The 10,850-nt window shown below is 49.4% G+C and overlaps 1 protein-coding gene across 1 annotated transcript in view; it reads left to right on the top strand.

The window, feature by feature from the left end:
* zbtb46 (zinc finger and BTB domain containing 46) overlaps nt 1-10,557 on the top strand; it is a 13,011-nt gene extending 2,454 nt beyond the window's left edge. Inside the window, exons 3-4 of the mRNA XM_034538133.1 lie at nt 8,794-8,969; nt 9,602-10,557. Of these exons, the coding sequence (XP_034394024.1) occupies nt 8,794-8,969; nt 9,602-10,027 (602 nt within the window). The 3' untranslated portion in view covers nt 10,028-10,557. The remainder of the gene's footprint in view (nt 1-8,793; nt 8,970-9,601) is intronic.
* The last annotated feature ends 293 nt before the right edge of the window (nt 10,558-10,850 follow it).

The raw sequence follows: 10,850 nt of genomic DNA, 5'->3' as shown, positions 1-10,850 counted from the left end.
GGGAAAAGTATTGATCCGGGCCGAGAGAGGAGGGAGAGCAAGGTCACCCGGCCCGATTCAAGAGAGACCGGCAGAGGGCCTTCGACCCGGAGCCTCTTCCTCCCTCGCTCCTCCTCCTCCTCTTCCTCCCTTCTCTTCTCTGTATAATTGACTCTTCTAATAAATCATAAATCCCCAGAAATCGGACCGCCTCGGGAGTTTACCGACTGTTAAAGATCATCGGGATATTTGGGGCCCGCTACCCCTCCAGTGCGTCACGCGATCGATGCCAGACGACGCACCTGTCCGCTCGTCCACCGCGGCCGCCGTGTAGAGAACATCCAATTAACTGCAGGGACCACGCTGGCGTTATTGAACTTTTCTCTCTTTGTCACTTCACATCTAACTTTTTGAACATGGACTCCGTACAGCCCCCCCCCCCCCCCGGTGGCGCCACAGCGGCTCCCCGGAGGTCCTTTGAGGATTTTTTTATTTATTATTTTTTTATTCACGAGTCGTGAAGCTTCAGATTTAAAGTGTGTGTCCTACTTAGCGAAACCATTCCCTTTGCTTTGCTTTTTACTTTCTTTCTTCTTTTTTTTTTTTAATTTGAAGCATGATGAAAGGGAGAGCAGTTAATGTAAAGACATCTATGGAAGAGTGATAACTTCCTCTAGAGGTCACGTGATCCAACACCCATACTGTACTGTGAGGAATGACATGAAACACACTGTGCACAAAAACACCAGGATGTCCTCATGGATGCGGTCGCAGTATGTAGTTCACACAGTTCTGGCTATTCTGACCCACAATCCTTTGCACAGCGGATATATACATATATATATAAATTTGTTTTATATATAATAAATATATGTATATATATATATATTACTATGTTTATATATATGTAATACATTAATACATATATATATATTACTATTTATATATATATATATATATATATAATAAATACATATATATTTATTCATTTATTATATATATATAAATAGTAATATATGTATATATTTATATATATATATATACATAAAGAAATTGTAATATATAAAAAAATATTATATGTAATTATATATAATAAATGAATATATATATATATATATATATATATATAAATAAATGAGCAAGGGGATCCAAGGTGCAGTGGGGAAGTGGTAGGTCCAATTGAGTCCAATCTGCATGCGTCGGTGCAGCTGCATGTTGTTCTATTTGTGAAAACCAAATTAAAACAACAAGCGGAGAGTGGAACCGTCCGGAGGTTGTTGCCACGGAGCCTTAAACTTCTCCTAACAGACTTACCGAGTTCCAGTTGATTGGCTATTGGAAAGCGGTCAGCTTGGCTTATAGTAATTGCCCCCCTGAAGCCTGACCGGCCCTAATGGGCCCTGACCCGCTCCGGGGGGACGCCGTCGCGTTGTCTCACTCCGTCACTCGCTGTTTTTAAGTCATTCTGTTCCGTGTGAAGTCTTCACCTCCTCTTTTTACTCCCCGTTGCTGTGCAGTGACTCAGCCGGGCTGCTATTTGTATTTCTTTACAGCTTCGCCAGACACGACTGCAATATTAAACTCAGTGAGACGAGATCGCGTTAAAGAAAATATCCAAGAAAATGAAGATTTTTCTTTTTTTTTTTCTTTTCTCAAGAAGTTGTTAATGAGCTGTTCGTCCTCACCTGCAGATCACGTCGTCGCTCACGCCTCCCTCTTCATGTTGTTGCTCTGGTTGCTGGATGGGGGATGGAGGGATGGAGGGATGGAGGGAGGTGGGGAAGTGGAGATGGGGAGTCAAGCATTTGTGTCCTCGGTGAGTGGGAGTGGGGAGTGTCGGGCGCGGTGGTTTAACATTCCAGGAATCCGTCCGCGGGGTCGAGCGCCTCATGGTTGTGTGATTCTGTCCGGCGTTGTGCAGAGGAGGGGCGATGAATGGCTTGAACCCACCGCCGCATAACTCTGGAGACATTCACCCCCCCCCCCCCCCCCCCACCCAACACACACACACACACACACACACCCCAAAAAAAGAGAAAAAACGCAGGCCCACACTCGTATGCAAACCATGGCTATTCTGACCCACAATCCTTTGCACAGCGGATATATATATATATATATATATATATATATATATATATATATATATATATATATATATAAAATAGAAATAAATACATATATATATATGTATTACTATTTATATATATAAATAAAAGAATAGAAAAATATATATATATTAATATATATAATGTATATATTACTATTTGTATATATATAATAAATAAATGTATATATATATATTACTATTTTTATATATATATATATGTAATAAATTACACACACACACACACACACACACACACACACACGTACACCCCCCCAAAAAAGGCCCACACCTGCACACACAACCCAGAATAACGTTGATTCATATGTAAGAAAAAGAGATGCGCTCTCAATGCCAGCTGCACACGCACACACACACACACACACACACACACACACACACACACACACACACACACACACACACACACACACACTGTGTGAATAGTGATGAGGAGCTGAAGGCTGTTAAGTTCCTGATGCAGCCGGCTGCCCGTGAACATCTGACGTGGTCGATACGGCCGTCCTTTAGCCCGCCTGAGCAGAAAGTCTTCAAGATGGCTCCTCTCCAAAAACAACGCTGCGAGAGGATCCTCAAGCCCTCTCTCCTCACATTATGCATTTTCACTCACACACACACACACACACACACACACATGCTGCCATCCTCTCGGTGCACGCATGTGGGTGGAAGGAGAAGGAGAGCAGAGGAGCGAGCGAACGGGAAACGGAGAGAGAGAGAGAGAGAAGGAGCCCGAGCCCTTTCCCCTCGGCTGGTGGAAAGTGAAACTTCAGAGTTGTTGTGTGTGTGTGTGTGTGTGTGTTCGTCTTCCTCCCCCTCTCCCGTGGTGTTTGATAGCGCAGCACTGGCAGCCTCTGTGCCCCCCCCCCCCCCCCCCCCCACCCTGCCCACTCTCTCCCGTTGTGTTCGGGTGGCCAGCTGCTTGCAGAGCTGCAGTTGTACGTGAGTGGGTGGGTGAGACTCGTTTCCTGTGCTCCTCAGGGCTCCGCTCCAACAACTGCTGCGGCTCGCTCCGGCCAGGGGCCGCGGGGGCCACGGGGGCCACAGTTCATAACAAACAGGGGGCTGGTTCCCCTCCTCCTCCTCCTCCTCCTCCTCCTCCTCCTCCCCTTCTTCCTCCTCCTCTTCTTCTTCCTCCTCAACTTCCACAATCACCGCCACCGTCATCCTCATCATCCTCATCATCATCGGCATCAACGCACTACCCGCCCACTCCGCCGCCGCGCCCCTCTGAGCCTCGGCCCCCCGAGGCCCCCGGCCCGCGCTCAGACGGGTCGGACATGGAAGTGGACGAGGCCCCCGAGGGCCCGGAGCCCTCCACCTTGCCCGAGGTAAGCGCCGCACAGAGAGAGCCAGGGCAGAGGCTGGCTGGGGGGGGGGGAGGGGGGTAGAGAGTGAGAGAGGAGGTGAGCACCCATGGTGGGCAGGCAGCCTCTGCAAACACACCACGAGGGGAGGGGGGGGTTAAGCCGACGTGGGAGTTAATGGGGGTCCCCCCCCCCCCCCCCCCACACCATGTGGACTTCCTGCTACGCTGTCTTCCTCTCTGTCCGTCTGTCTTTACATGCTTTGTGTCTGCTTCTCTCTTCCTTTCAGATGTCCGTCACCCTTTTTTACTTTTCATCATCTTCTCGTTTATGTTTTGGTTTTTTTTTTTAAGGTGAATTCGAGGGGGGTTCCCGGCTCATATTAACACACGTTAAAAAGAAAAGAGAGAGCGTCCTCGCTCCGCGTTAGCCCCGTTAGGAGACGACACATCTGGTCACAACGTGTCTCTCGGAGATGGCGGATAAACGACGGCGAAGGTGGTGAGACGAGTCGAGTAGAATCAATACGAGGAGACAATGAGAGGTTTGCTCTCGCAGCCCAGGAAATTGTTTGTTCTCTGTGTGTGTGTGTGTGTGTGTGTGTGTGTGTGGGCGTGTGTGTGAGCATGGCAGTATGAGCATGTGTGGATGTGAGTTTTGTGCCAGTCGAGAGTGTGTTTGTGTGTGTGTGTGTGTGTGTGAGCGTTTTTAGGAGCAGCATTTGATTTCAGAGGACCTGCCTCCCAACAAGCCTCCCTATCTCTGCGGACAAGCCATCTGTTTGCCCAGTGCATGGTGTTCTGTTCTCTTAGAGAGGAGGAGGAGGAGGAGGAGGAGGAGGAGGAGGAGGAGGAGGAGGAGGAGATGGGATGTAGATGAGACGAAGGAGAGCTGCACCTTGCTGCATCAGGCCGATAACGTTATTAATACCGTAGATCAGGCGTCTCGTAGGACGAAGTCTCGCGTCCAGAAAAGCCGTCAGCAGCTTTTTTTTGTTCCGTGTCTGCTTGCATTAATTTTCAAACAATTTGCCTTTTAAATCATTCTGATCTGTCTACGTGTTTCTTCTTCTTCTTACTTTAACTTTTCTGTTTATGTGTGTGTGTGTGTGTGTGTGTGTGTGTGTGGCGGGGGGGGGGGGGGGGTCCACAGCTTGTCTCACCTGCCCGCCTCCTGCATGCATCAAACAATCCATACCCGGCGTGTCGCTGTGTGTGTTGTCATAACGGGATGTCTTGTGCTTGCAGGAGGGAGTGAAACACAAAGAGGACGTGAGGGAGTGCGGCGCAGGTACGGCGTCCTGATGACTTGAAATGAGATCTTCAGTATGCAGCTTACATATATTTATATATATATATGAATACATATTTCACTCTCGTCTTTTTCTTCCCGGTATCTCAGCTTTGGGAGGGGACCGGTCTCCCGCGGAGACGGATCAGATGGCCATCGGAAGCTTTGCCGGCGGCCCGGCGGCGCCTGCGTCAGCGGCCCCGGCTGCTGGCAGAGGGGCCGAAGGGCCGGCGGCGCGGGGCGAGGAGGCCGGCTCGGGGGCCAGAGTCCCGCCTGAGCCCGGCGCCTGGCCCCCGCCGCACGGGTTCGCCTGCTCCCTGTGCAAGCGGCTGTTCGGCAGCCTGGAGCACCTCAGGGAGCACGAGTACCGCCACACCCTGTCTCTGATGGCCCTGTCGCTGGACTGGCCGAGCGCCCGGGGTCACCACGGTCACCCCGCCCCGCCCCGCCACCACCCCCAGCCCCTCCACTTCCACCAGTCCCTCTACCGGCCCCCCGCCGCGGCGGCCGAGCCGGAGCCGCCGCCGGAGCGCTACCTCTGCTCCCACTGCCCCGCCAGCTTCACCCTCAAGTCCAACGCGGACCGCCACGAGAAGACCATCCACTACAAGAAGAAGCTGATGCAGTGCGCCTACTGCCTGAAGCACTTCAGGGACCGCACGGACCTGCACAGGCACCTGTCCTCCGTGCACTCCCGCGAGAGAGGCTACACCTGCCCCGCCTGCGCCAAGGCCTTCAGCACCCAGAAGAACCTGGCGACGCACGTCAAGGTGTGCTGCCAGCTGGGGCCGGTGCCAGGAGCTCTGCTGGGAGGAGGAGGAGGAGGAGGAGGAGGAGGAGGAGGAGGCGGCAGGATGGAGATGTCTCAGGGCGCCGTTATCGACTCGCTGTGGCGGCTATCTCGGGAGATGAAAGCAGGCGATCGCGATCTCGGCATCAACGTGGAAAACTGAGGCGGGGCCTCGTGGGCCGCGTGAAAACACAAAGCAATAAAAGGCTCCGCGGCGTCGCTGCGCCGAGACGGGAACAACAAGTCATTTTAGATTAAATATCTGTCGACTTGTTAATTATGATATTTTTTTTAAATGAATTGACAGCTCACGTGTCGACGATGCACAACTGCTATGCAAAAGCTGATCTTTTTTTAAACAGCTAACTGAGAATATAAAGTAGAACCGTTGTAGTTTTTAATTTATTTTTTTTATGTAGGTTTGTGGATAGCGAGCCCCGATTGGACCGATTTAAAACAGGTGAAGAACTTTCCGTTGAGGTGCTGAGCGGAAAGAGGAAGAGGAAGAGAGGGGGGGGGGGGGTCAGACCTGAACCTCGTGTCTGGCTCTCTGTCGCCAGTCTGACTGAACTCTTCGCTCCATTTTTAGGCAGAGAGATCTTTATCTTTATGAGCAGCACTCAGGCTCTGCTGTGGGACCCACAGCCCACACAACCACACCACCTGCAGGAACTCTGTGGAACTGCAGCACAAAAATACATTTTAAAATAAAATGTACATTTTAAAAAACAAATGTCTATGTGATACATTATATATAGAATTGCAAATATACATTAATAACGGATACAAAATAGAAAAAAAATTGAAATCATAATTTTGAAAATAAATAAGAAATTCGGTATAAGAATGAGTTAATAAAAAAAAATTTAAAAAACGGTGGTTACTTCACACTGAAACTCAAAGAAGAACAAAGTGACAGTGGTGACAGTGGAGATGGAGGGGATGTGCCGAACGAGACAAAGCCATGTAAAACAATGGCCGCTCAGATGGGGGGTTGGGTGGAGTCATTTCTTCTCTCCCTGTCCGTGTCCTCCGTCCCCAGATATCTGCGAAGCCTTCTAGTGGCTGGAGCTGGACAGTAATTGGTCCTCCACGGCTCCGGGCCTTCTTGACCCCCTGACCTCTTGATCTGAAGAGGGAGTGGGTACCAAAAGGGGGTCAGGTGAGCTGTGGCGACGTCACCGCCGACAGATAACGGGTGTGGTTGTGAGACAAAGTGGGGGTAAAGATGGAGAGGGTGGAGGGAGCTGCTGGAAAACAGTTAGGTGGAGTTTTCTTTTCTTTTTTTTTTTTTTTTTGTTGCAGAAGCTGCAGGATATCGGAATCGGCGCGAACGCTGGCGTCAAAATCACCGCTAATGTGAAATCACACCAAGTTCTGCCAAAAGTGGTGTGTAGTTTACCGCTATAAACCCCCCCCGGATATGTTGCTGGTTTATCCCGGTTACACACCCATACTGTGAGCATTACACCCAAAGGGAGTGTAATAATGCTTCTGAATATATAGGTATACGCAAGGGGAACTCCCAAATGCCAAAACCCCATCTCTCAGGTAGCCCGCTGTGTGCAGCCGAAAGGAAAAGGGCTGTAAATACACTGTTTTTCTTTTTGTGTTTATTTAAGTTTAGATTATTTAATTTTCTCCTCGAAAAAAAAACAAACACGCCCATGTACTGTACACAGATATGTACTTTTCTATACAAAATGACATCCTGCTTGTAGTTTTTAATGCTGTGATTAAACTGTGATGGATAAAAAATTCTCCGTATTCTTTTTTTTCCTTCCTTTAAATCTTGTATGTCTGCGTCTCGTCTTCGCACACCTGTCATGTTATTTCCTTTTTCTTTCCATTCTCCCTCTAAAAACAAAAAACAGACCAAAATGTGAATCTTAATTGTGCCGTTGACGTGTGCTTGCATGTTTTTTGTGCCGTGGAGAGTTTAATCAGAGCAGAGGTCGATCTGCAGATGGAGGTAATTATGTTGTATCACTTTCAAGCTTATAACCCCCCGAGCTGTGTGTTTGACCCCCTCCTCGATCTACAGCCGTCATGTTGTGCTCGTGTACTCGTAAATCCATCCCTGATCTCTCACGGACATTTCACTGCACTGTAAAGATTCTCACACACACACACACACACACTGCGCGTGTATTACTGACATTGTGGGGACCATGTCTTTCTTGTGGGGACATTTTAGGCTAAAGATGTGGTTCAAAATTAGGATGTTGTTAGGTTTAGGTTAAGGGAAAGTCACCAGGGAAATGATAGGAAGTCAATGTGATGGAAACACATCTGTGTGTGTAGTCTTGCACTTATTATGGAAAGTGAGGACATTTTGGCTGGGCCTCACTTTCACGTTCAGACTTGGTTTTAAGGTTAAGTTTAGAATTGGGTTTATGTTAGGCTTAGGGTTAGGATTAGATTGGTGGTTAGGGTTAGGATAAGTCTTCTGGAAATGATTGGAAGTTAATGTTGTAAAAGTGATGGCAATGTGACCGTTTGTCTGCGTTTTCTTGTACTTGCTACACAGTGAGGACCGAAACAATTTTTTAATTAAACAGTGCGGGGACATATTCTGAAAAGTGAGGACATTTTGGCTGACCCTCACTTCTTCAACGGTTGAGAGTGAAGACTTAGTTTTGAGGTCAAGGTTAGGGTAAGAGGTGAGGGGGTGCACCATGTCAATGAGTGTGTCCTCACAAAGATAGATCTACAAACACACACACACACACACACACTGTTTACTTGGATGCCCTTCACCTGGCTTAACTACCCTTCAAGTCAAGTCTTAAGAGATAATTGGCTTAAAAGACCTTCTACACAAGATGGGGACGCGATATCAACCTCAGTCTTAGATTTTAATTTCTTCTCCCGAAGCCTCCCTTTGTGTTTCTGTGTGATTTTATTTCCCAACACTCGGCCTTCTTGTCATTGTCTGTGTTTGTCTTTCTGTCTGTGTTTTGCTTTCCAAAGCAGAGACCCTCTAGAGCAACTAAGGCAGGCTGACTGTGTGTGTGTGTGTGTGTGTGTGTTGTGTTTACAGTATCTCTATGCCTTTATTGCTTTAGTATGAAGGAAGCGCTGTTGCCAGGGCAACTGTAGCTTTGACTGGGATTGGGGTGGCCATGGGATTTCATGGTACATTTCCAGACCACGCCTAATTAAATGTAATAACTGAAAAGTGACGTCTCGGTTTATTTAAAAGAGCTTCATTCAACACTAATGCTTTATTTCTCTCTGTCCCCCACCCCCCCCCCCCCTGCCCCCCCTCCTCCTCTACCGCTCTTCTATCCCCACAGTGAACGACTTCACAGTGATCCGTAAAAAGTTCAAGTGCCCCTACTGCAGCTTCTCCGCGATGCACCAGTGCATCCTAAAGAGGCACATGCGCTCCCACACCGGCGAGAGGCCCTACCCCTGTGAGATCTGTGGCAAGAAGTTCACCCGGAGGGAGCACATGAAGAGGCACACCCTGGTGAGCGCAGCCCGAAGGGCCTTTTTTTTCTTTTCTTAAAGTGACAGGCGCTTCCTGTCTCCGGAGTGGGCGTGGCCACCAGCCGACGCGACGCGTTTCGCCTACAAAATTTGTCAGCGACGGCGTTAGTCGCCAGGTGACGACAGAGAAAGGAAACGATTGTTCCGTTGATCAATCGAGTTATCGGATAAGAAATACTTTTGCTTTATTATAAAAGAACAATAGTACATTTGTGGCCCCCCTAAAAAACTAATTGGTTTGCTTGGAAGTGCCTACAGTAATATTAACTGCAAACAAATACATTAAAAATCACCGAAAAAAAGGTATATGAGCTTCTCTTATCAAAGTACAATAACTTCAATAAATACGGTCACTTTCCAAGATGGCGGAACGGCCAAAATGTCGAATTCAAGGCATCGAAACTGTCCAATGGGTGACATCACTACTCCTTGTATCAAGACTCTGGTTCACGTTCACTCGTTTTTAGAGATAATAGACTCTAATAGTCTCTGAAACGGAGCTAAGGAATACAGGAAGCTATTTGCAGCTCCGCGGTCACCAGCAGGGGGCAGCGAATCACATGCGGCGAGGTGTCGGTGAAGACCATTTAAAGGTGTGTTTGCGTCCCACAGGTCCACAGCAAAGACAAGAAGTACGTGTGCAAAGTGTGCAGCCGGGTCTTCATGTCGGCGGCCAGCGTCGGCATCAAACACGGCTCGCGGCGTCACGGCGTCTGCGCCGACTGCTCTGGCCGCGGCATGGCGGCGCTGCTGGACCACAACGGGGAGGTGGGCGGTGACATCTCCCCGGAGGAGGAGCTGTACCCCGGCGACCGCTTCCACGACGACCAGGCGGAGTGCGACGGCGACGGCGAGGAGGAGATGATGGCCGAGGCGGACGGCGAGATGATGGGAGAAGGGGACGAGGAAGGGGGCAAGTGGAAGGACTCGGGGATGGCGGCCGAGGCGCGGGACAATGAGAAGGAGGAGAGCGACTCCTCGGCGCCGGAGGGGGAGCAGCAGAACGGGAGCGAGCGGGACTTCGCCTGGATCTCCTAGAAATCTGCACCGGCTTCCCTCGTCGAAAAAAACCTCCCAAAATCTCTGAAGATCTCCTGCGATCCCTCGGGGCGGATTCCTCTGCTCTCTTTACCCACTCGCCCCCCCGCGGGCCGGCCTTTTCCTTTGAATGGAAACGCTGTAGGGTGATTGCGCGACAATGATCTCAAATGCACACACACACACACACACACACACACACACACACACACACACACACACTTCGGTTATTCTCAACATTGACCGCCGCGGGAAAAAAAGAAGTGGTCAAGAGATGGCCGGAGTGCGAAGGCTTTTTTTTTTCTGCTTTACCTCCTTTTACTTCTGATGCAGTGTTTTTATTGTTTTTGTTTTTGTTTGTGTGTTTTTTTTCTCTCGAGGGTTTCGGGCCCCCGAGTCCTGTAGTTTTCTACTCTGTCACAACAGGAATCAACGAGGACGCCGCCGAGGACACGGACCGACGCTAAGACTGCAACTTTGTGCGCTTGCCAGCACAATCACCATGGAAACCAAGGATCACTGACGGTGTATTGGGGAGGGGTGGGGGGGGTGGGGGGGGTCTTGGTTCCACCTCGGCTGTAATGTTTCTGGGTGGTGGGAAAGCGTCTCTCTCTCTCTCTCTCTCTCTCTCTCTCTGAGTGAAAAGGGGAGGAGTCTTCAATCTATTGCAAAAAAAAAAAACGTCGTCGTGTGGGAGGAGCCCCGGCGGGCACGCGGTCCTACTGCCACAGACTTGCACTTTAATGACAGCCGACTCCCGTCGCGGCCCTGGACCCGCGGTTTACATGTTTTTTCTGGATCCTGATCTTTACGTACCTGAACG

This window comes from Cyclopterus lumpus, chromosome 7, assembly GCF_009769545.1.
Source record: "Cyclopterus lumpus isolate fCycLum1 chromosome 7, fCycLum1.pri, whole genome shotgun sequence".
Taxonomy (NCBI): Eukaryota; Metazoa; Chordata; class Actinopteri; order Perciformes; family Cyclopteridae; genus Cyclopterus; species Cyclopterus lumpus.
The sequence above is the reverse complement of the archived record's forward strand: the minus strand, read 5'-3'. Positions and strand labels throughout refer to the sequence as shown.